Source organism: Bufo gargarizans, chromosome 4 (genome assembly GCF_014858855.1).
Source record: "Bufo gargarizans isolate SCDJY-AF-19 chromosome 4, ASM1485885v1, whole genome shotgun sequence".
In the NCBI taxonomy this organism is placed as follows: Eukaryota; Metazoa; Chordata; class Amphibia; order Anura; family Bufonidae; genus Bufo; species Bufo gargarizans.
Genome location: NC_058083.1, coordinates 474,259,750 through 474,286,819, shown reverse-complemented (window position 1 = coordinate 474,286,819; position 27,070 = coordinate 474,259,750). Strand labels below are relative to the sequence as shown.

Sequence of the window (27,070 nt, the reverse complement as noted above, 5' to 3'; positions counted from 1 at the left end):
TTGACAATAATTTGAAGACTCCATGCATGTTGAATACAGAAAAATAGTTTGGGATTGGATTAGAGCCCTGTCCCATATGGGACCTGAATTATATTGTTATTATGGGTAAATACATATTTATTAGCGATTGTCTTTCTCATGCAGTGAAGACTCATGGAAACTGGAAATATGATATATTTACATTTCATCAGTCACAATGTGTCCCCACTCATCAGATGGTCGACAGAATCCACAGTCTACCTTAACATATACTATAGCATCATTGTATTCACAGGACATGAATAATGACAGCTTTCGAGAAAACACACATATTCACACAAATACCTGAAAATAAACTGAAAAATAAAACGCTGGAAGGTCTGTCAATGTCCTCTTTATCCTTTTGATTTTGAACTGGTTTATAGCAAAATACGATTTAAGACTTGCTGTACACTGCGGGCTAGCTAAATAAATATTTTAAATTATGTCATGTCTCATGGTAATGTAATGAAATGCAGTGGAAAATGTGCATACCAGCCGCTCATAATATACAAATACCTCTATGCGCTACATTGTTTTTTATGAATTTTCTTTAGGCTGCCCATTTATGAAGTGAGTTCAGTAGCCATGAAATTATAGGGGTGTTTAATTTCATTCTGATATTTCTTGCAAAATTTTTTTTTTATGGGCAGGGAAGGCGGTTTAAGGCGGAAAGTATAGGCTTTGGCGTTACCAAAGCCATTTGGATTTGCCGAGGGGTTAACAGTGTACTTGATGGTGAAAGGTGAGAAGGAATGTGAAAACACTTGGCCGCTGATGTTAATACCTGCTAGCTGTGCTTCAAGCCCTTGTCCCTGTAGATTTCAATGTCCCCTCTGAATGCTGGCAGGCAGCTTCCAGCTGTGGCAGGCACGATGCAAGCGAATTGCTTTTGAATGTTCTTTACTCAAATAGGCAGTAATTACAAGCTTAAAGAGGTTTAGTGGTCCAGTAAACTACATAATCACCTCTGAATTAGCCTAGGCTCATCAGTTGCAGTCCAGCAAGCTCAAATCTGCTGTTTGTATTCAGCCATCATCACGTAGAAACCTGAGCAGCAGGTGTGGAACAGTGAGAGTCCTCCTTAAATTCAACAGTCTACTGGGGACAATGATCTTTAATGAGATGAAGCTACACTATAACTGTATTTTAAGTGGCGAGATTAACACTGAAATTATGTACCACTTATTTTGTTGGGAAGATAGGCTGTTTAATAATGTTGTAATTGTAATTCCCCCATCTCACTTGGTAGGAAGAAAAAAAAAAGATGATTTGCAGTAAAGATAGGTGTGTGGGGCTTAGGAGTGAATGGCTTAGGAGGTAATGATTACGTTTAGGCGCACTTGAAAGCAAAATGTCCTGATGTCTTTGTGAATAAAACATGTGGCATGAGAATACAACCTTGGCAACTCCTATACAAAAGACAAAAATGGCTATATAATCTCTAGCACATGGGTAGTTCTGCTTGCAATGTGGTGACAGAGAAGAAATATTAGGACATGTTGATTTGGCCCCTTGAACTTCTCCGGTCTGCGGGATCCAATGCGCAACGTTATATAGTTTTCTTTACAGTCGCATTGATTTAACACTAATTTTACGTGATTTGTGCTTGAAAATGTATTATGCTGTCTAATCAGTATCCGAGAAAGATTATCAAAATGGTAATTATACATTTCCGGGTATTTGTGCTACAAGTAATGAATAGAGGTGAGTGAATTTATTCTATAGAATCAAAATTTGGGACCTGAATTTTTCCAGAATCTTAATTCTATAGAATCAGAATTTCATGTGATTCGATTCGGGGGAATTTTTGCAAAGAGAGAAGACAGAGAGAGAGAGAGGGAAAGAATCAGGATGTCATTCACAGCTTTTAAGGTAAATTGAAGCACTTTCTATTCAGGGAGAATTGATTTCAGGTACGAATAGAATTGGAGCCAAATAGAAATTCCAGAAATGTGATCATCACTAGTAATGAATTAAGTTGTTATGGTTCAGCACTTCAATATCAGCTGAAAAACTAAGACAATTACCTTTCCAAATGTGGCCTTGCTTATTAATCCTGTAAGGGGAAGCTTCAAGTACTACATGGCTCCCATTAAACTGAACCAGTTAGGAATGGTAAGTTGGTAACTAATGCCAAGTACTTCAGAACAAGACCTACTCTTTACTGTCTCTTAATAATAGAGGTGGGCTATGGCATATGGAAAGTACTAGTCTTTAGTGTTCAACCCCGTTAGATAAACAATTAAGATTACACATTACCCTAATAACGTGTATATTTTGGAAAATAGTTGGGGAAAACAGCAGTGGCCAGAAACTTCTTACTATGCTTATAGCAGAAAAACTGTAAAAAAGACAAAAATAAAAGTCCACGTTGCCTAATTCGTTTGTCTCCATTATCAGACGAGAGGAGATATGCAAAGATCTTGTAGGCCCACAAACTTAGGTTTAGTGGATCCTATAAAAATCTGAGGATTCTGCCTTTAAATCTCATGTCTATGGCCACCTTTGACATATAAAAAAAAAAGAATAACTTCGGAAGGAGATAGACAGTAAATTTACATTATAAAATGAAAGCCCATGGCACATTGACTCTCCACACATGTTGTCTCCACCCATGGACTGCTCTATTGGAGAGTCCTTTATAAGGGCAGATGGTATGATCTATGTTAGCAACAAGATCTAAAATACCGGTAATACTCAATCTTGTTGGGCATCTTTTCAAAAAATAAGATGAACTTCTCTAAAATTGGGTTTGTTCGAAGTAAGGATTTTCAGTCACATGATCACTTTTGGTTACTTCAGGCCACTTAAAACCTTTCACTCTTTACATAGAACAGGTGGGATCCAGATTGAAATGGTCCCTTTTTGTACCTTGTACGAGGTATTGTCTGCAAAGACAGTGTGTTTGACCCTGAGTCATCAATTTCTGAGATTCTTCATCAGTTTTTGAGTCTTGGTCACTAATGCTATAGTTTTAACTGTTGAAGAGTTGTCATTCTAGTGGTCGCTAAATATATTTTCATGTGTGGGTAAACATTCCAGTTTAGCGACACTACTCAGATTGTGGCTTTTGGGCCTGTGACCACTCCAGGTCATGAGAGAATAGTCTGCTATTCCGTAGACTTTAGGATAATTTTCCTTTTCTTTGCTGTAGTCAGCAATAAAGAGCCTTGACTTGATCTGTTTATGAAGTCATCAGACCTCTATATTATTTCAGTTATTCCGACCTGTTTGCTGTTTTTACAAGTAGCTTTAGGGCGATATAAAATAAGACAAGGCCATACTAGTTTGAATAAACCTCTCATCAACTTTTGGCTGCATTCTCAATGTCCCTGTATAGTCGTGCGCACTTTAGGAAAACAGTTGTAGCTTTTTTTTAATCCGAAATACAAGTTTCTTAAAGAGACACAGCACAGTTAATAAACAGGAAGTATAAGATAAAATTTGGTGTTTTAGTTATGGTGTTCTAGTGATGATAGGAAGACCAGAAAAAATATTTGCCCCCCTTCATTTTACTTTATCTCACCTATATACAAAACCACCAATAACATTCCCATACATATGTGTGAATGATATTAGCATCTCTGCTTATGTACTTTACTTATAATGTGTTGACTTTAGGTTTAATACTCCTAAACATCACCTTGTAAACTTTTTCACACTAGATTTACTGGGGGGAAAATAATAAACTACCTTCTCTGTTAATAGTGGAAACTTATGGGGCGGTTTAGTGGGGCAGCTTACGTTTTTTAAAAATCATGATAAGTAAATAAACAAAAAATAGCAAAACAATGTGATAAATATATACCAAAATAATAAAATAATATAAACTAAATAATATAAATAAGATGATGTCAAATGTGAAAACTTACTTGCAGTAATAAGAAAAATAATCATTTTGTATTATATTTATTTAATATATTTTATTTCCTTTAGCTAATCAATCAATAGAATATCTAGTTTAGAATGTTGCACTTTATAAGTCATTGCAATCTGTCTTCTCAATGCATATTCACCCACCTGTCACTTACCCTGTAAAGTTAATTATTACTAATATCCTCTGTAATTGCCTATATATCATGGTTTTCACAGTAAGACCATGGTCCCACAAATGATAGAGGCATTTGGAAATACAATGATCCACTGAGTGATTTCACAGCTAAGAGCAGCCTCGTTTACATTCAAGTATTTATAAAGATACGAGGCTCAGCTACTATAAATTCAAGCTATGTTCTAAGACTATGTTATGCCCTGCTTTTGTAATGCAAATTACTAGCACAAAGTGCATCTTTGATAATGTTCACTCAGGGACAAAAAAGCATTCACTGAAACAGCAAGCCTAATTCAGAAAATTGAAATAAAATAGCATATAAGGCTTGCGTTTTCTTTTTTAGGAGTCATAGACAGAAAATATGGTCAAGGTCTAGTGCAGATAGATGGGTTAAAATTGAATATTACATTAATATCTAATTGTTGTAACTGTAAATACTGTATATGCATGTCATCAATAGAAACATAAGAGAACGGTAATAAACTGGACTGCATCAATCCAGACAGAATGCATCATGGTCCCATAATGCATTTATTGGAAAAGCTATAAATTATCCCTGTAGATCCCCCAAAGGTTATATATATATATATATATATATATATATATATATATATATTCAGAAAGTCTTCAGACGCTTTCATTTTTTTTAAAGAATGTTTTGCAAATGTATTAAAAAGGAAAAACTGAAATTTTGCATGGACATAGGTACTCACACCCTTTTCTATGATACTTTAAATTTAGCTCTGGGGGCCTATTTCTCTTGAAATCTTTGAGATGTTTCTACACCTTGATTGGAGTACACCTGTGGTAAATTCAGTTAGACATGATTTGCAAAGACACAGTCCCTGTCTAAGTAAGGTCTTATAGCTGACAATGCATATTAGTAAGAAAACCAAGCTATAAGGAGGAAAAACTGCCTGTAAAGCTCAGAGACAGATTTAGTGTAGATGGTGGTCTGGAGAAGGGTACAAAAACATTTCTGCTGCATTGAAAGTTCACAAGGGCATAGTGGCTTTCATAATTCCTAAGAAGTTTTGGACAACCAGGACTCTTCCTAGAGCTGGCTACTCCCACAAAACTAAGTAATTAGGGGAGAAAGGCCTTGGTAATAGAGGTGGCCAAGAACCCGATGATCACTCTGGCTGAGCTCCAAAGATCCTGTGTGCAGATGAGAGAAACTTCCAGAAAGTTAACAATTACTGCAGCACTCCACCAATCTGGGCTTTATGACAGAGTGGCCAGAATGAAGCCTCTCCTCAGTAAAAGACACAAAACCACAGCTCCGACTTGAAACCAATCGAATATCTCTGGAGAGATCTGAAAATGGTTGTCCACCAATGATCCCATGCAAACTGACAGAGCTTGACAGAATATGGCAGAAAATCCCAAAATCAAGGTGTGCAAACCTTGTGGCATCATACCCAAGAAGACTGGAGGCTGTAATTGCTGCCAAAGGTGATTCAATTACATTCTGAGTAATGGGTCTGAATACTTTTGTCAACTAAAGATTTTAGTTTTTCCATTTCAAGTATTTAGATAATTCTGTTTTCAAAATGTGAAAACAGTAAAAGGGTCTGAAGACTTTCCAAAAACTTTCCAAATGCACTATATATAAGTATAGTAGTATATCCATTTTGAAAATACCATGGGGATAATTTGACAGGTGCAACTTGAAGTTCCTCAAACCAAATACAGAATCTGTAACAGGCACAACCAACTATTAGAAGATATTTGTAGAATTGGTCTCCCTGATCTTTCGTCAAATTAAAAATTGTAGACCAGCAGGATTTGTATTATTACCCAAATTATGTTGCATTTTTCCTAATCGTGTGCTGATAAACTTTTTTATTCAAATTTTGGCATGTTTACCTTCTAAAACTGAATCGCTTCCACATTTCCTTTTTCTTATTTCCAACCATTCATTAGAAATGGTTTGAAGTTATCATACAGCAGGCGCATTACATCAACTATTACAGACCTGTTATCTAGCAATGCCTTGCTCACTCCCCACAACTTCCCTTCCTTCCCAGCAGCTCCACACCCATTCAAGACATAACAATCTCCACTTATTCTTTAGCTCCAACAGCTGACAAAGAGTGAACTCGAACGGACATGTTTCAGAAAAGAACAGGTGTTAGCTGTTTAGACCATAGAAATATGAGGATTATCTACTTCATCATAATATTTTTTTAGTATTTCAGAATTACATTTCTAAAGACTTTGCAAATATACTTGGGAGGATTTCTTGATAACAGGGTAATTTATGTAACTGGTTCTTTTTAATTTTTACTTTAAAATGTAAAAGCCCAGTAAACAAATTTTATATGGAAAAAATCTCCAAGAAACCACCCTCTTTGAAAGACCATCATCTTATCCAGACTAGATTTCCTGTAACCCTTTTTTAGTTGCACTATATATTATGTTTACTGGCTATCTTCATTGAGAAGACCACCATCTGCAAGACCACTTTTCAATGCAATTTTGGGCGGTTGTCAGAGTTTTTGAATTCTGGATTTGGTGTAGTACAGTAGAATGTACTACATGTTTAGTTTTTTCTTTACTCTAGAACAGGGATGGCCAACCTGCGGCTCTCCAGCTGTTGTAAAACTGCAACTCACACCACACCCTGCTGTAGGCTGATAGCTCTGGGCAGTCTGTGCATGCTGGGAGTTATAGTTTTGCAACAGCTGGAGAGCCTCTGGTTGGCCATCCCTGCTCTAGAAGGTGCTTTTTTTTCTGGCCATTGTCACCCCTGTGCAATACTGCATTTTCTATGAGCTACTAAAAGTCCCTAACTTTTCACAAAACTTTTGATATGTCATAGAAACATATCAAAATTTTTGATCAGTATGGGCTTGAACGCTACAACAAGGGGAGAGAAGCGTGTGGATAGCGCACTCTCTCTCCACGCTACAGAGGATAGAATAAAGACAAGCCCATAGACTTCTATGAAGCCTCTCTCTTGCAGAGAGGAGAGACAGCACACCATTCGTACACTTCTCCCCTGTTGTTCTAGGGATCGTGGAGGTCTCAGTGCTCAGACCCATGCCGATCTAAACTTTTGATATGTCTTTATGACTTATCAACTTATCAAAGGCTTAGTGAAAAGTTAGTGACCCTAGTGTGAGGTATACCTTCTTAACCACTCTATTTCAAGACTACTTGGCACAATCTTTACATTTCCCCAAAATATATTGCTTTCCTTTGTGTCTTTGCCCAGTTTTAAGTAGATACACTTTTATGTCAGATGGATTACTGAGGATGAGGTCCGAGACAGGACTTGTTTGGACTTGGTTTATCTCTATATTGAGCTCTGTATAAGATTATTTTCAAATTTCCTTCATGCATTACAAAACACTGTTACGGGGGCATGGCCATGAGGGAGAGAATGTTTTTGATACGTGGTTACTGGAGCAGATAAGATAACTACTGTATCACTGTCCTGGCATCCGTATAGTCTGCCAGTGGTGGAAACTCTGATGAAAGGAGAACATTTGGACAAGGCGGTTCATTAAGATATAAAAGTTGGACATTTTCCATCTGCCTGTGCTGTGGCCTTTTTTTATTTCCTATTGTCATTACTTCTACTACTGACTGCTTATTAAAGGAAGATCTAAATTGTTATCAGAAAACAAAACATTTTTTTATAAATTTATTAATAAATTATCAAATAAGTTGTGAGATGAATTTTAGTTAAATCTAGTGACAAAATTCAAGCTTAGAAGGAAATGTATCATCCCCTCTGCACCAGTAGAATGGTGGCAAAAAATCATAAACTGTCACATGCTGCTGTTGTGCAAACTTTTGGGGGAATTTTACTCATTCCTTCACCACTTTCCAAAGTGGCTAGTGTTGAGGGCCCGGAGTAGGCGGTCCAACAGATATAATATATGTCAGGAAACACCAGTTCCCTTGCTGGTGTTGATCTCTGCTTTCGTGAATGGACCTACACATAATTGTGTCACATCAGATGCCAGCAGACAGAGTATAAGATTGTTGTGTAAAATGCAGGTCTTAATAACTGCCCCCCTTAGCATTAATATGTTTGACTTTCTTTATACTTATTGCCTCCCCTTTCTGTTTCAAATGCTTGCAAACTACCCAGAAGACTCATTCATGAGAACATGGTCCTTGCCTTGCAGTCATTTGATAGGGGTTAGGAAGCAGTCACCTTTCCAAAGATTAAGGGGCTCTATTAGAAACATCTGAGCAACCAACACATTGAAGTTTAGTGCTACTGGATTCACTATATTGCTTCTGCTTACACGACCACAGATGTGGTTGGCAGTTAGTCAAACATTAACTTTCTATTGTAATGTTTTCTATTGCATTGTATTGAATGGGATGCACTGTTAGGGTTTATATAGCTGTACCTCTTCATAAATAAACTAGTATTTGGATATATGTTAATATTGGCTTGCACTTCAAAATAGGCCTAAGTACATAGTTATGATCTAATTAAAGGTATACAGAGGTACAGTATAGCCCTAGAATAGTCTATGGATAATAAAGAGTACGTACCTGTTACAACTCCTGACATGTCTAATAATTAATTGTATTTCAGATGAAATGACAATTCTGAAGCTTGCCCTATATTGTGCCATTTCTCTGTTGTTCCTACTAAACTTTTATTAATAAATTGGCAACTGAGTGTGAAACTCTCCAATCAGTGCTGCCAATGGCAGACTTTTCAGGGATGCACCTAGTTGACAGGAGCATTTAGTTTTCACTTTACTCTTACAGGTATAGTTTTATCAGGAATTAGTTTTTACCAAAGCAGCCTGTTAGGAGAGCTCCTCTTTAAATCTCCATAAAACTCCATGTTCTATGGAGTCATAACAAGCTGATATTCATGAGGTCCACTTATGTTTTTTCCCCTCCTGTTCTCCAGGAGGTCATTTGGTTGTCCATACAAGTTATAGTCATGGCTGCAAATACTAAACTGATTTATTACTGGAGTAAAACTATGACTTACAATTGAGTTGATGTTTGTGTAAACCTAGGGAATGTTTTTGTCTTGGTGTCAAAGGTCATATGCCCCTAGCTCCAGCACTTTAATTATGTCTATGTGTTGAATAAGTAAAAATTTAGAAAATGGGTCAATATAAATATTTATGATAAATAAGATAGCTTTATGTACAACCATTATTTTTATAGAGTAATGCTTTGAAGCATAAAGTTGAGGCAAGTCTATAATACCCTTATGGTTCTTGGTTTGGTCTTGTGACTAATTTGACACTTTTGGTGCAGTTTTTTTATGAAGTTTTTGGGCAAAACACAGGAGTAGATGCTAAAAAAATTTGACGTATCGGTATTTTCTATATATTCTTCTATACAATCCTGGATCAAAAAAATTATTGAAAACTACATGTGTGAATCAAATTGTTTTCCTGGAACACTCAGAAAACTACAGTCCAATCATGATGAAGACTATATTGACAATGCATTATAACATATAACTGCATAACCTAACAAACATCTTAATACATAGAGGCCTAGCGAAAGTAAGCTATTACTCTCTGCATCAATCCTCTGCTGCTATTCCAAGGTCCCCTGGGTCCCCTACTAGTCTATACTTACTGGTTCCTCTCGACATGTAGGAAATTACCAATCAGCCAATCACTGGTGGGTCACAGCTACGGTCAATGATTAAATGAGTAGTTATTTCCTTCATATTAAGAGAGACCAGGAAGCACAGGCCTCAATGATTCTCTGCTGTTGCCATTCCAAGGCATACTGGGTCCCCCCATCACCCCCAGATCTACACTTATTGGTTCATCTTGAAATGCAGAAAATGACCACTTAGCCAATCACTTGTGGGTAACAATTTCGGTGAATGATTGGATAAGCAGTTATTACCTATGTCAAGAGGGCCCAAGAAGCACAGACCTCAATGATCCTCTACTGTAGCCATTCCAAAGCCTATTGGGTCCCTTCCCCTGGTCTATACATACTGGTCTGTGTAGACATACAGAAAATGATCACTCGGCCAATCACTGGTGGGTCACTGCTATGGTCAATGACTTGATGAGCAGTTATTTCCTTCATGTCAAGCAGGATTAGAAATTACAGGCCAGAGGGGACCAGGGAAACCTCAGAAGGACAGTGGGAAAGGTTCAGTAAGGCGAGGAAGTGCTTATTTTTTTCTTAACTGATTCTGCACCCTTTTTAAAGAATTCTTTATCTGCTAGACAACCCTTTTAAGCTCGACCAATATTCGCATGATTCTATCTAGGTCTTCTGTATTTTCTGTCTTATGGTAGTTTTGTTTTAAAATCACTGGTCCAGTAACAACTGCTGTGATCTTGGACAAGTCACTGATTTTCTGGCGCTAAAATTAGATTGTAAGGTTTAAGGGCAGGTGTCCACTGAGCCTGAAAATATGTATGTTTTCGTGCCGCGTACCTTCTGTTTAAAGAAAGGGTATTTTTAAGTCTGAAGAAATGCTTGCTATTTCCAATGATAAATCAATGCGCTTTTTTTTTTTACAAAGCAGACAGAATATATTTATATAAGAGTCGGAGGAGTGTTTAAGTACAGGACTAAACAACCTACAAAAAATGAAGATGGAAAACCATCTGGGTGATGGGAATACAGACAAAGATCTAACAGATAACTAAGTGTTAAACTACAGCATTGATTCTGGGAGAGAGGGTCAGCTTTCTCCTACAATATCTTTTTTTTTTTGGCCTTCCTGGTTTTTTAGGTATTAGCCCAGAGAGCATTCCTGGAGAACCATTACAACTATTACTCTCCCATAGACATTGTCTTTATTATTAATTTATTTTGTGAGAACGAAAGGTAATTTTGTTTGCTTTACTAATGCAATGTAGGTCTCCCTTGGTCCTAGAATATCCTTTCTCATATTCTCATTTTGATCAATTGTTTGCAAATAATTAAGCTTTCAAGAGATACTGGTACAAGGCTAATGGAGACAAGCAGGCAAAAGTCTTGACTCACTGTATGAGAAGGATAGACAGCTTTGATCTTTTGTTATGTATTACACGGACGATGCATACTACTCCCATGTGTGCCCAGTGCAAGTTGGTTATGGCCATATTGAATGCTGTGCCCTTCAACTCCCATTCTCTTTCCTAAGTAGAACTAATTTACTTGCTGAAAATGGGCCAATACTGGGGATTTCAGAACTCCTAGTCTATTTACATTAAATATAAATAAATAAAGGGGTTAGTCCCAAATATATATTAGATGCCATGTGTGTCTAATGATGACCATATACATTAGATTAATATTGGCAAAGCCCAACAACAGGTTTATCATTAAATGTGTTCTGAGGTGTCCCCACTTTCTCTCAATGATAGATGTTGGGAAAAAGAAGTATTAGGCTGTTGGATTTCAGCATGCCAAATTAGGCGAGATAAGCCGCTGCCAGAGGTGTCTTGCTTAGGGTCCTCTAATACGGGTTATTGCCCTGCAATAAATGAATGCCGATCAGCACTTGTTTAAAGTCTTTTATACATTGACCTAAGGTGAAAGGGGGTGAACAATTGATAGTACAGTTTTTTGTCCCCATTCACTCTTCATATTGTCAGCAGTACATCCCCTGTTTACCCTGGGCAATGCGCTGGCAACAGGCTATAATTTTTGGGTGCTGCATGCAATCATCTGAAAAGTTAGAGCTGTGCTCGTTTGTTGGGTGATTGGCAACATCAAGTAATTGCAGGAACATTTATTCTCGATAATTGCCTTTACTCCCCTTTCCCCATTGAAAACACATTCATGCTTGGTCAAGCATTGGAGTCTGGACGTATGAGAGTTTGAAAAAACAGCTCTTAACCATACATAAGTTCAGCCTACTGCCGTCTGAAGTAAATGGACACTTTTAAGTTGACCACATGGGCAGCCTGTCTAATAAATACCTTTATCTGGTCCCATTGGTCATGTCTAGATAAAATGTTCTGGTTGGATACAGCAAGTTGTGTGAGTGTTGCTGTCTTGTTGACAGTATTGTCACTTGGCCAGTGTATCCTGCTCCAATAGTAAGTTTTAAGATAGCTTTGTGCATGGAACTTCTCATAGACATTTAACCCTAAAAGCCAACAATTCAACCCTAGGGACACAAAAACTAGCTGAACTGACATTTGTTAAGTTATTTAAGTGAAAGTAACCTCTATACATAAATTGAAGGCCATGTTTCCTTCAAAACGTTCATACCATCTAAGAGTCATTAGCAGCAATTAGAAACATGATTAATTGCTAGTTTTATTACATGATGGTAATCTTGACGTATGATCCTTTTTGTGAGTTTTTTCATTTTGTTTTGTGATGACCACAGCTTTAATTGATTTCAGAATGTGAACTTGAAATTTCTTTTTGGCAGAGTAGCCTGTGGCGTGGTGGTACCTTGTCTGGTCTTGTCTGTTAGCTATGTTTGTAGATAGCATCTTAATCCTCCTCCCTTTTCTCCAGACCACCTCTACCTCCCAAAAATCAAGGAACCTACAACCCACCGAAAATAACAAAAAAAAAAAAAAAAGATGGAAAGTATTTAAGTATTTTGAAGCGTATTGAGTTTCAGTTAAAAGGTCTGTGTCATTATGGGCCGTTGGCTGAGGTGGATTAGCTGCATGAAGTCATGGCTTTCATGTGATTATGGCAATTATAGATTTTTCATGAAATTGAAAGTTTCTGCTACAGTAAGCCAATAAATATCCAGAGAAGAGATCAGATGACTCCAACACACAATAATGACGTTTGGGAAAATGATTTCACACAATAGATTTCTTTTTTCATTATTTATTCAGTGGGAAGGTGTTTATGTTGTTTTATTTTATTTTATATGGTGGCTAAAGGGGTTTGAGGCTTAATTTGCCTGGTCTTGTCTGTTGCAAAGAATGCAGAACAATTTAATATAGCATAACAGACATTAAATCCTCATTTTCAATAGCTTGAGGCAAGCTAGCAATTATTGCGTTCTTTATGACATTCTACACAGTTTGCTCCAATTACTTAAAATTAGACCACATGAGTTTTTCTTCATTGGATAAGTCTACATGCAAAGTCAAGAACTTGGATATTAAATCATGTATTTTGTTTTTATTTCCTTCTATATAGTAGGTTCACACATGGAACTCATAATCTATCAAAGATATAGGTGCTACAAAGTGTCTTCTCAAAAATTATCTGGTGTTTTAGTGTTAGGGTAAAATGGAGTGTTTTTATAGACTATATCTAGAGGAGCCTATTAAATCAGTTCGACCATCTAGCCATTGGCGCTATCGTATATATCCTGATATTAACGACCCCAACTTTTATGGCATGACTAGCAATGATCTTATAAGTTATACTTACAAACAGTTTTAGCTTTAGGTGCTGGCATGCACTTCCACTAATCAGTTGTTTTCAGCAGTCACTTGTGCCAGAAACAACAGTAGATGGAGCCAAAAGCAGAAGACGAAGACTTCATCCACTTTGTGGTGGCCATCCTGGTATACTGCAGCTCTTCTCCCATTCACGTCAACATTACACAAATGGAATGAGCCTTCTGCTTCTGGCTCCTTTCTCTAAATAGTTTCCGGCAGGGGGCGCCAGGTGTAAAAATGATAAGCATACTTGACAATACATTTAACATTCCATACACTGACTGAAGCCAAAAAACGGCATACTATTCTTTATGTTTTAGTGTAGATACATATTTTAAATGTGGGAACAAAAAGTAATGTGAACAGGGCTTACCATCTTCAATTACGCTTCCATCATTGGGACTCATAATCTGTATCATCTAGAAGGGGGACCCACTCCTCAGTCTGCCCATTTTTTTCCATATTTATACAAAAACAACATGGGGGGAATTTTCCCACGCCCTGAGTTACAGAATTCTGTCTTCAAAAAGCCACAAAATAGGGTTCTGTGACTTTTTGAGGTCACTTGTGTAAAATCTTTGAGACGTTTCACATTTTTTACACTCCAGCTTTGAAAAGTAGACGAAAAAGTGGGCATAATTGGCTATGTTAATGAGTTTTACTCCAGATTCATGACTATGATTTATAAAAAAAATGTAAGTCACAAAAAAGTCCCAAAGCCACACCAGTATTGGGACTGGTAGAGAAAAAATTAGTAGCATGTCTAGACGAAGGTGTTAGGTTTAAAGATGAGTCAAATTTATCAAAGAATGTGTAGCATTTCATAAATTTGAAACAAAGTACACCAACCAGACTCAAGGAAAACTGACTTCAAATCTTACCCTCGTGATTAATTCCACCCTATATTCTCAGTACCTTGTCTTGGTTAAATGATAAGTCAGCGTGAAATTTAAGCCTTTAAAACTGAGTGAAAATGGACTTGCGTTATCTATAAATTTATAGCATAACTTAAAGAATAATAGTGTATTTTAGGCCTTTGGTGAGATAGAGTATAAAAACAATATGACTAATCCTGAAGGCGGGTAAATGAGAAGGCATGTTTATATACTGATTGTGAACTTCCCATAGTAAAAATAAGTAAATCCGTCCGGAATTACCAATGCTGACATATTCTTTACACCTCTTAAAGGCCACAATGAGCAATCAATCAGAAGAATGGTGGAATGCTTTTAAAAAACAACAGGACTGTATATGTGGATCACAGTGTAGCAAGCAGGCATGCAAGAAATGTTAGGGCATGTCTAATCCGTCTTAGCAAATAATGCTAATAGAATTAAAAGCTAGCCTAACCGGCATATTTTAATACAGAAGTGGCCTTCTCGCAGGTGCCTTCTCTCAGCAATACTGCTAAACCACATATAAATATATGCAGTATGAATGGAAATATGTTATCGTTGGCAGATCGTACTCAGAAGTGTGAGGACTGCAATGTCCTTTTGATGATTAATAAATATTGACAATGAGTTTCAGCAAAACAGCTTGCAAAAATAGAAGGTACATAGTGTCTAGGATCTGAATTAGAGGATATAGAAGCATGTATTAACTTGCTTCTGAAAAATATGACATCATTTAATTTTTTTTTACTAATTTAACAGTATAACCATTGGCGTTTCATCCATGCACAACCCTAAAAGAAGGTTAGATAGACCCATTAGATGAATGTTGGCCAAACCTGCAACTTTTGGCAGGGCTGGCCAACTATCTAATGTATCAGGGGATGTCCCAACTTTCCTCTGACAGATGATGTAGGTGGACTGATCAGTAGTGTTGTGCTCGGCTGAACACTTTTTTACTCAATAAACGTGCGCGGAGGTACTGGCACTCACTGTAATACCGTAGCCATGTTAGTTACTGGCATTACAGTGATTGGCTGGCCGGAATTCGTCATCGGGTGCTATATAGCACTCGATGACACGTGGTTCGGCTCAGTCTTAGTAAGGGAGATCTGCAGCAGAAGGGAAAGATAGTGTATGGACAGGAATAGTTTTTTTTTCAGGCAGGGTTTACTGTCGAAATGTGTTAGAGACCCAAAAGCCCTTTTAAGGACTCTTGTTTTATCTGACTGCCATATATATTATTAGTGCAACCAGCACAAAATTGAATGCAATTGTTTGGCTGCTGCTGACAGGAGGAGCTCGCTTCATCACCATTCCTTGATTTGGACCTCTCGCCAAGCCCGCTTGAAGAGGCACGTGAATAGATCTTGTGCACTGATTCCCTAACTCTTGAGCATCCACAGTCAGAAAAAGATGATAGTGGGGAAATGGCAGTTAGTGTTTCACGAGTTGGATGATGATGAAGAGACACAGTTGCCAATAAGTCAACCGCAATTAGTATCTCAAGAGGTTCATGATGAGGATGAGACACAGTTGTCAATAAGTGAGGAGGATGGCTAGAGTGAAGAAGTGGAAGAGGAGGTGGTGAATGATGAAATCACTGACCCAACCTGGAAAGGTAGCAAGCCAAGCGAGGACAGCAGTACAGAGGGGAGGGATCCGCAGCACCGCAACAGGCTGGAAGAGGCAGTGGGGTGGCAAAAGGGAGAAACACGCCCACAACTGTTCCCCGAATCACCCCCTTGTGGCAATCTCCCTTGCCAAGGGGTAGGTGTTTTTCAGTCTGCCACTTTTTTGAGGAAAGTGCGGACGATAAAAGAATTGTCATTTGCAACCTCTGGCATACCAAAGTGAACAGGGGCGTGAACACTAGCAACCTCATCACCACCAGCATGATCCACCACATGGCATCATAGGGGGCTTCAGGGGGCATCAGGGGGCTTCAAATGGGACATGGTGTAAAATAAACCAGTCCAGCAAAATCTGCCTTCCAAAAACCAAACGGCGCACCTTTCACTCTACGCACCGCTGTGTGGCCGTACAGTAGTTTACGGCCACATATGGGGTGTTTCTGTAAACGTCAGGGCCGAACGCATGGGTCCACAATCAGTGTCTGCGGGTCACACCACTGCCTCCTCTTTCCCTGTGTTACGTGCTGGCTATGTATTCCCATGCACCCCTTCCACCACAAAAAAACATGGTTCAATCTTCCTTTTCTTGTCCTCCTCCATCCATTAAACATGCTTTTTATGCTGCCCTTTCTCCTAATATTTTAGAGGGTTTTAGAGGGTCACCAGCAGGCCCTCGCCCATGATGGTTTAGATGGTTAGATCAGCAGCAGGCCCTTGCCCCAAATGTTTTAGAGGGTCAGCTTAGCAGCAAACCATCGCAACTAATTTTTGATATGGTCAGATCAGCAGCAGGCCCTTGCACTTAATGTTTTAGATAGTCAGCTCAGCAGCAGACCCTCACCCCTAATTTTTTAGATGGTCAGATCTGCAGCAGGCCCTCGCCCCTAATGTTTTAGAAGGTGAGATCAGCGGCAGAACCTTACCCCTAATTTTTTAGATGGTCAGATCCGCAGCAGGCCCACGCCCCTAATGTTTTAGAAGGTCAGATCAGCGGCAGAACCTCACCCCTAATTTTTTAGATGGTCGGCTCAGCAGCAGACCCTCGCCCTAATTTCTCCCGTCTTCAGAGCAGGGGGTGCCTGGTTTAATTCTCGGGTTCTCCTATTGACTTCTATTATGCTTGGGTGCTCTGTAGAGCACCCAAGCATCCTAAAGTGTTCTACTCGAGCACCCAAGCACTTTGGTGCTCGATCAACACTACTGATCAGGCATGTTGAATTTTACATGTCCAATCATTTTGTTCTAAGTAGAAACAAGCCACCACCAGAAGTGTTTAGAAGTGGCTTATCTATCACACAGTTTAGAAGACATGCACAGCCAGAGTCAAAGGTGCCACCAGATTACAAGAGGATCCTCCGGTGGTCCCCGGCTCTAATATTGTAGTGGGTCGAGGTGAAGATTTTTTTTTACTGTCTTTGAAGCAAATCATTTGCTGTTAGGTTCCATTTCTTTGATTTAAAATCTGTTAGACTCGAGTGCCGGTCTTTTTCTTATATATATATATATATATATATATATATATATATAGACATAATTGATGATATAGGAGTTGGGCACGGAGAATAGTTTTCTTTGATGGGCCCAAGGAACCCCAGTAAGACACTGTGCACAGCCCTTCGAGCCAAGTATTGATGTGTATTGGAGATACTGGGAGGAATAGCTGTTGGCTAAAAGCTTTTCAAGTTGTATAGCCATCTTAAATTACAGTTTCATGCATGTTTTTCTGTATTCTTTAGATATTTATTATGCAAATTATCAATCAGTTTTATGTCTCGAATATTTTCAACCATTTAGAATTATCTTTTTATTTTCTAAATGGCACTAGAGACATGAAATGGGCTCTCACCATATGCAGACTTTCCTGGACTGCTTTGGCATGAGGTCTGTTGTCTTTGTTAATCTGAGCCCTTAGAATATTTTAGAAGAACTCTGTATGTTTGTATGGATATGGTATATCTGAACCAAAAGAATTACATACATCTGTTGAAAAAAAGCATTACTAGTCATTTACTATTCAAGTATGGTCAATGTCTAACAATAACCAGTAATACTAGGTTGTGCTTCTTGAACCACAGATAGTTGATTTTCTACCACTTACATGTGAGTTGAGAAACTCAAACCTCAGCATGTCATGAAAAATACACAGCGGTTTTTTCATTGGATGCAGCACATTGGTTGAGCCAAGTGGGCCATCACCATGATCAATCGTGATTTACTTACCTTTCAGTAAATTGCACAATCTCATCCATGACGCAATGTAGCCCCAGTCAGATAACTGTAGTGCGAATATTCTATAGTGATTTCTCTATCCACATCCAAGGATATCTATCAGCCCTAATCTGAAAACATCAGGTCCAATGCACAAATCCATTTTTCTGCCTAGAAACACTGGTTAATTTATATAAATTCTCTGTGTGACCCACAACTGAAAGAATTCTGATCTCTAAGTGTATGGAATATGCTCCTTAAACTAGTTAATTAACATCTTTTAATAAGTCATTGAGAATGATGTAATTTTCTTTAGTTAAGTACATTTGGGTTCTCATAGGAAATCTTATACCTCTATTAACCATAACATTAATTTTAAAAAAATCCTTTGAATAAGAGCATTTGGCCTCTCAGTCTCATGATTAGACTAAGACAGTTATGTTAATGTCAGGCAAAATATGTGTTGAGTGACCTTAAGTTGGCACGTGTTCAAGATCCCAGCATTTCGTTGATGAGCCACGTAATGTGGAGGACTCAGATCACAGTGCCAAACGGGGTCCTTTTTTTCTTAATATTCTCGTCCATTATTTCTAAATGTTTTAAACTGAATTTCAAAGTAGTGCCGGCAACATCTTATCTGATTGTTTGCTGGTAGGATACCCGCTTAAGTTTCGCTCCTACTGTGTGCCAACCCAAGATAAAATTAATATGAGTGAATAGCCAGGGTTCTTAATAGCTATTTCTTTACTCCGCTATTTCTTATAATTGGTATGTCTGCCTAATAATTCGATTATGTAAAATACAACTAATAATAGATTGACACACCTCACCGTTTTGCGCTTTTTTTTTTATTATTGACCACACGCTGGCATCTGTATTTGTAACAAAATGAAATCTGATCACAATAAAGAGTGACTCTCTCTCTTTTTTACTTGCAGCACCCCTACCCCTCAGAAGAACAGAAAAAACAGTTGGCACAAGACACAGGTCTCACCATACTTCAAGTGAACAATTGGTAAGTAATTTGACTTAGTGTTTATACACAATGAGCGCTCCAGCCTCTGGCAACCTGCAGCTAATCATTTGTGTTACTATGGCACACCCTGTAATCGCTTATTTTCTCTTGTAGTTTACTGATGCAAAAGTAATATGGCCTAAAGAATGTTTCCAGTTATATGAACGTTATTCTATAGGAATATGACCGTATTCTTATAATTCTAGGAATGCAGATATTGAATTTACATTAGATTAATACTGAGCTATGGCTGCAAGGCTGGTTGTGAGGATTCTATAGACATTTTGTAGAAAAGAGAAGAACCCGGATCTTTATATATACGACCTATGACATTTTGCTACACAAACCTTAAAGGGCAATTTATTTATTTATTTTTTAAGTTATGGGGGGAATTCATCATCAGGATAACATTTGAAGTCAGTTTTGAAGTCTGTATTGGCATACTTTGCCTCAAATTCATAAAATATCTCACATTGTTTGCTAAATGTGGCATATTTTAAGCCTTACACTTTTGTCTACAATTGGTACTCCATTTTTTTTATTTTTTACATCACCCCCTACTGAGGCTGAGTTTGCGACTTTTGATATGACTTTTAAAACAGTCGCAGTGATAAATCTGGAGTGAAACTCATTAACATATCAAACCACACTCATTTTCCCACTTTTCAAAAATGCAGTGAGTAAGAAGTTGCAAAATATGTGCACAAGTAACTCCAAAAAATCACAAAGCCCTATTTTGTGACTTTTTAAAACTAGAGTGCAGGGCATTATAAATTCCTGCCTTTGTGTCAGAAAAGGCTTACCCATAGACTCTGCTGCTATGGTCCTTTATGAGTGACAATAAGTGGAGCAAGTCCACGTCTGGGGTCCATCCATGGGGATGAAATGTAAATTACAAACCAATATAAAATCTTGTTCTCCTTTTGACCCCTTCAGGATCCAGGGGTAGACCCTAGTTAACCTAATGGGATTGTCCAGTTCAAAAAACAAATGATCACATACCCATGTATGGGGTTCTGAATAATTGTTCAGGATCAAGTGGAGAGAGTGGAAAGCATATATAAAGAGCATCTCTCACAATGGAGGAACAATCAGATCAATCAATACGCAATACACCCGGCCGGCACCCCAATAGAACTGCCTATTCTTGTCCACAATTGCGGACAAGAATAGGACATGTTCTATTTTTTTCCAGAGCCGTGGACCGGAAGATCGGGGGCGTGCTCTGGAAATGCGGAAGCGGACAGCACACTGTGTCCTGTCCGCATCCATTCCTGCCCCATAGAGAATGAATGGGTCCACACCCGTTCCGTAATTTGCGGAACAGATGCGGACCCATTCTACAGACGTGTGAATGGACCCTAATTAGAACTTGCACTGTGTAATACTTAATTTCTCCAGTGGAGGTGCTGCAGGGAAATTGAACACTGATTGCCTTGTTTCCCCAAAGATTAAAGCTAAACATTGGGGGTCCCAGAAGTTTGACAATTTCATGGCCTGCTTATTCTTAACTCTTTTAACAAGTGTGGTCCCTCTTTCAACAAGTAGTGGAACTGTACTTTCAGTAAACTTTTGATATGTCATAAGGACATATCAAAAGCTTAGATCAAAAGGGTCTGAGCGCTGAGACCCCCACCAATCTCTAGAAACAAGGGGAGAAAAGCTCTTGCTTAGCGTGTTCTCTCTCCTCGCTGGAGCACAGGAAGCGAGACTGACTCAATAGTAAGTCTATGGGCCTGACTCACTCCTGTTTTGTGCAGCAAGGAAAGGGAGCACCCTAAGCATGCACTTCTCTCTCCTTGTTCTAGAGATCAGTGGGGGTTTCAGTGTAGAGACCCCAACTGATTTAAACTTTTAATATATCCCAATCACATATCAAAAGGTCTACTCAAAGCGCAGTTCCACTCTAAGAGTAAGGGGGACAAGGTATGACACATGAATTTTGTCTTCATCAAAAATCTAATTACATTATTTGGCTTGGCACTGGAAAGTGCCATCACATCCTTCCATCCAAGGACAGAAGAGGTATGTGCTTATCACTGTCCTCTTCTAATATGAAATAATAGTGGCAGTACCATCTGGTTGGTTGACACCTTTTTGATACATTGTAGGAAATAATAGTGGTGGTACTATCTGGTTGGTTCCCCTTTTTTGATACATTTTAGAAAATAATAGTGGTGGTACTATCTGGTCGGTTCCCCTTTTTTAAAACATTGTAGGAAATAATAGGGGTGGTACCATCTGGTTGGTTACCCCTCTTTTGTCCCTATGTAGGCTCAATCCTCCACTAATGCCATTCCTCAGTATATAATATTTAATGGGGATTGAAACCAGAGCTTCATTCGGTTGGATCTTTTTACACCACAAATACTTGTATTTTCCAAATGCTAGCTTATCAAGCCATTATAATATACATGTATTAACCAGAACCTGTATAAGTAGTAATGGGATACCTAGAACCTCTAGGGTACACACTTGATTGTTTGCCTATCTTATGGCTATTTAGAGAGTCACATAGAAACTAGCAGGACAGCTAATACACCATGATGTTTGCCTAAGATCAATTCTTGTCTAGACTACAAGAACACCATCACGTGCAGCAGATTCATTTGATATTTTCATCTCTGTAGCATAATATACATAAGTGTATATGGAAACTGTCGCTATGAGATTTTCACACCACATTACATGAGATGTCACTTCGGTCAATATAATTCTGTGTAATCTCCCATGTAACACCTTCACGATAACTTGCAGCTTTATATGTTATATTTGCGATTATAGGATTAATATCCAAAGTGTATTATCTGTGAGCAACAGGCAAACTTGCAGCCGTAGACTGCAAAGGTTATCAATGCCTGTGACCTGAATTGCCTTGGGAGATCAGTTTTCTGCTGCCCTGTTAAAAGGAGGGCTGGGAATACAGGACGGTTTGTGAATGCAAATATGTTTGAACCGGCACTTTGTTATTTTTCAGTACTGTCGTTGTTGATTTCACAGTTTAAGGAAGATCTTGAATCAGCCCAATAAAAAGAACATAAATTAATAATTTAATATTCTAGAAGATCATTTTAGTATTTTATGCAATAATTTTCCTTCTCACGTGCAATGTATCCTTCGGAGTTAATTGTTTTACGGCTTGCACTGCAGATTTCCTCATTCATAATTATTTATTCTCTAATTATAAGAAGTTTGAGGGGGTACCTGTAATATTGGAGACTGTGCGAACGGTTGGGGCAGAAAAGTGCCCCGATTCAAGTGTCAATATTACGGATGTGTGAATGAGGATGCTGTAGGTAAACCAGGGAGAATAAGGAGAGAGGGAAAGGCTCTGTGGACATTTTCGTCATCGGGCACCGTCATTTTCCGATAGGGGTATTCTCTCTAGTCTACACCTCTGAATATAACATAATATATTCTATCATTCACATATTTCAGCCTGATTCATAGAGATAGAACCATCAGATTATTAAGCTGCCAGATTTTAGTGGCATTAGAAGGGGATTAAACATCTCTATGTGCCTGTCATCCTTTATTTCTCTTTGTGGATTTCTTTAGACTCGTCCAAAACCCTCCCAAAGTATAATTTTCATGAACTTTGTAATTTGCTGTATTCAACAACGCAAACGTATAACCACATTGATGGGAAGAAATAAATCTTGTCTCCTGCCTATGAGATCATATGGATATTATTGAGGGGTTCCCCTGCTCATGAGCCCCTTTCAATGCACCAGAGTAAAGTACTGGTAAGAATTAATGGCTCTTGATCTGAAGGACTCAGCCCAGATAACTGTACATTTGAATTTATTTATATAGAGCCAACATATTCCATAGTGTTGTATAACAATTGTCTTCACTCCCTGTCTCCATTGAGACTCACAGTAAAAATTCCAAAGTAATCAGGAAGGAAACCCACACAGACATGGGGAGCACATAGAAACACCATGCAGATGTCATCCTTTGTCAGATTTAAACCCAAGAACCCAATGCTGCAAGGCAACCATGGTAAGCACTGAGCCATCATGATGCTTGCAATACTCCAGTTCTCTTGTAACGGCAACTGGAGGGTAAATGTATAATTGTCCATTTGCAGAAAGAAAGGCCACATGTAATACTTGCCCAATAGTGGCCACCGAAGAAGAAAATTATAGCTGCCCTTCCCCCTCGCAAAATCAATTGTTTTGAGTGGGGTTCAGAATCAGGACTGGTGCTAAACAGCTGATAGTTGATTTGGCTGTCTTCGCATTAAGGGATTGTCATTGATAAAATAAAATAAAAAGCCCTTTACAGTGCAGTCTTCAGATCACTTTTTTCACATTTTGTTGCTTGTGCTAAAATAAAAAATAAAAAATTATTCTGCACTTAATTTCCCATAGGGACAAAATTAAAACAGAATGTTAGAAATCTCTGCTAATAAACTGAAAAGGAAAAACTTAAATATTATATTGAAATACAGTAAGTATTCAGACCCTTTACTCAGTACTGTGTCACTGACTATCAATACTCCAGAGGGGCGTGAGTAAGCAACTACCCGGATTTCACTAGAGCCTCAGATGGTGAGGATAGGCTTGACCATCGGTAGTTGCAAGGGGCTAGTCTGGAGCGTAAATCAGATAGTGACAGCTGTTCCAGGAAGACCAGGAGGTACCTGCAAAGGTACCGACAGTACAGACGTAGTAAGCCAAGCAGGGTCGTTACTAGTGATTGACGAACATCGGCCGAGACGGTTCGTGAACGTGATCATGAGAACACGATCAAATGTTTGCGAACCGCAAGTTCGCGGCAGGCCCCGATCACTTTAATGGAAGGCGGACCTGAAAAACCTTCAGCTCATATTTGCACCAAATACTCAGTAGAAGTACACAAATAGTCCCACAACATGGACAGCAACATACTAGAGGGGGATCAATGACAAAAATTCCAGCAAAAAATATGTATCTTAATCATCTTAATCAGGGGACATTTTTATGCGCCTTAAAAGGTAAATTCTCTGAAATGTGCCCTGTCGGAGCATAGAAATTTTTTATTTAAGGCCACAGGAATACGAGCCTTTAAAATTAGGCATTCACCTGACATAAAAGAAATTGTGATTATGTGGCTTGAGGTACATTATGCGGTAACTGAATAACAATTTTACTGTAGCCCACTTTTTTGGGAGGGGGGGGCAACTGGTACATCACACCAGTAGAAATTATTTTTGTTGTTTGTCACTATCTGTAGCTGAGGTAACACAGCTAAACCGCAAACAAATGCTGCACTACCAAACTGCACTATATAGAAAGTATATAATTGGTATATAACACCCCTGCTTCAATCAATTTTTGGGGGGGCAACTGGTATTTTACACCAGTAGAAATTATTTGTTCCAATAGTGTGTAGCTGTGGTATTGCACTTTGTGTAGCTGCAGCAGAACCGCACACAACAGCTGCACAATACAAATGCACTATAATATACTTTCTATGTTAGAAAGTATATTATAAGTATATAACACCCCTCAGTAAGTCACACCTATCGATAGCACACCTATACCAGTCCTTAAAAGGACTTTTGTGGCCCTGCTCCACACAGCAACCTCTCTCTACACTGGCAAAAGACTGAATGTAAAATGGCAGCCAGATCAGGTTTAGGGGGTATGTCCATGTGCTGAAACGTCTCAATTGGATGTCCAATACCACCTGATGGATGTGTCATGGGTCAAAGTTCTTCACAATGTAAAAGAATATGGCGCCGGCGGACATCGCCATATGTTCACCCGTTCGGCAAGCCGCGAACGAGCAAAGTTTGCCGCAAAGTGACCGCCGGGGAACCGCTAGGCCATCTTTAGTCGTTACCAGGAGCAACAAGACAGGAACCAGAGGATGAAGCAGAGAGTCAGTACAAGGAAAGGGTCAGGGCAGGCGGCACAGGAGCACGGTCAGACAATCCGGGTCGGCAACGAGAGAGACAAAGCAAGCAGGCAGGGATCAGATGAAAAGCAGAGGTCAAGGACACAAGTGGTTATCAAGCTCTTTAGCAACAGATTAGGACCTCGAGCGAAGTCACCTGACCTAGCCCACACAGCCCAGGGAGTGATGCGCTCCGCCCTTAGGGCAGTGAAACCAGACACCAGCAACAAGCATGCTGTGGCCAGGGCTGAATGGAACCCATGGAGTGGAATCCTCAAAACAACAGCACGTACAGGCAACGGAGTCCAGGACTGCAGTGGTGGACAGAAGATTCATCGCTGAGCATGGCACCCAGGTCCTTGGCTGTACGCGGGGGGACAGTGGCGCACACGGCAGCTGCTGCTATAGTTTGATAGGTTTCAAGTCAGGGCTCTGGCTAGGCCACTCAAGGACATTCACAAATATGCCTCTTAGACACTCCTGTGTTGCTTGTCTAAGCCAGAGAGACCATTGGGTTCTTGCTCACCTCTCATACCCAGATTACTTATTTTGGTGGAGTGGACAAGAGTCCTGGTTGTTCCAAACATCTTCTATTTTCATATTATGGAGGTCACTGTGCTCTTGGGAACTTTCAGTACAGCAGGAATGTTTTTGTACACTTCTCCAGATCTGTGTCTCCACACAATCCTGTCTCTAAGCTCTAAAGGCAGTTTTTATCCTCCTCATGGTTTGGTTTTTGCTCTGATATGCATTGTCAGCTTAGAGACAGCTTTAAATACTCAGGGGTGTGTCTTTCTAAATCATGTCCAATCAACTAAATTTACTATAGGTGAGCTACAATCAGGTGTACAAGCATACCAAAGATCCCTCAAGAGAAATGGGAGGCCCCCAGAGCTAAATTCAAATGTCATATCAAAAACTGTGAATACTTATGCAAAATTGTAGTTTTTCCTTTTTAATAAATTAGCAAAAAATTTTAAAATTCTGTTTTTACTTTCTCATTGAGTGCAGATTGATGGGGAAAAACTAGATTTTTTTTTTTTATTCTAGCACAGGGCTGCAACATAACCAAATGTGAAATAAGTTAAAGGGTTTGAAGACTTTTTGAATGCATTGTAAACCTTTAGTTCTATATACTAGATATGAGAAAGTCAGCTTTTATACCTTCCTGGAAGACTTGCCTGGCTGATTTTGTAAACAAGTCTTCAGAATGTACTCAATGAACAAAGCTTATAATAGATCTCACAATATAAAACATACACAATGTTATGTGCTCCAGGGAACAGCAAACAAATGATTTTTGATTTATTGAGCCTTTGTTCATCCCTGCAAGCAAGAACTTTTAAAAATTTTTGCTTTTCAGTAAAAAGACTTAGCCCAACTTGTTAACACGCATGTACATTTTTGTATTATTAATGACAAGCTACTGTAAATCACTGCTGCAGAGATTAAATAAAATGCTGAAGGGCAGCCTGGGTGCAGATCAGTCATAAATTATTGGCAGCAACACAGCATGTGGGAATACATGAAATGTGGATAAAAACATAAACTCACGTCTAGTGAGATGGCATTTAACAATGACTTTGGACTATGGAGTTCTCCATATGATGATTATGGCAAGGGTTCATTCATGTTGTCAGCCTTTGGATAGATCCAGCAGCTCATCACCTGTCATAGTTACTCTGATATGTAATGATAATAGGGCTCCTCAAGTTTTGCAATTAATTTTTGACATCTTTTTAGTCTTATCTACAATTTTGATTGACAATAGAAAACATTTTTATGTATACTTAATCAAAAGAAAAAAAAAGAATAATCATTTTTTTCTCACAAAGTACGTTTATTGCCAATCCATCTACATGATGATCTGTGGGGACCCCAACAATCTCTAGAATGAGGTGTTGAGTTTGCTTTTCTTCTTTAGAGCATAGAATCTCTGAGATCCCTGAGGAGCAATGGGGATATTTAAGCTCAATATCATACAGAAGGCCAAGCAGTGATTGTCTGTATCCCAGGGTAATGTTTGGTTGGCCACATCT

General features: G+C 38.7%; 1 protein-coding gene across 2 annotated transcripts in view; it reads left to right on the top strand.

Moving 5' to 3' along the window:
* MEIS1 (Meis homeobox 1) overlaps window positions 1-27,070 on the top strand; it is a 130,161-nt gene that overhangs the window by 83,802 nt on the left and 19,289 nt on the right. For both annotated transcript variants that reach the window (XM_044288862.1, XM_044288863.1), the window contains exon 9: window positions 19,069-19,145. In XM_044288862.1, coding sequence (XP_044144797.1) covers window positions 19,069-19,145 — 77 coding nt within the window. The remainder of the gene's footprint in view (window positions 1-19,068; window positions 19,146-27,070) is intronic.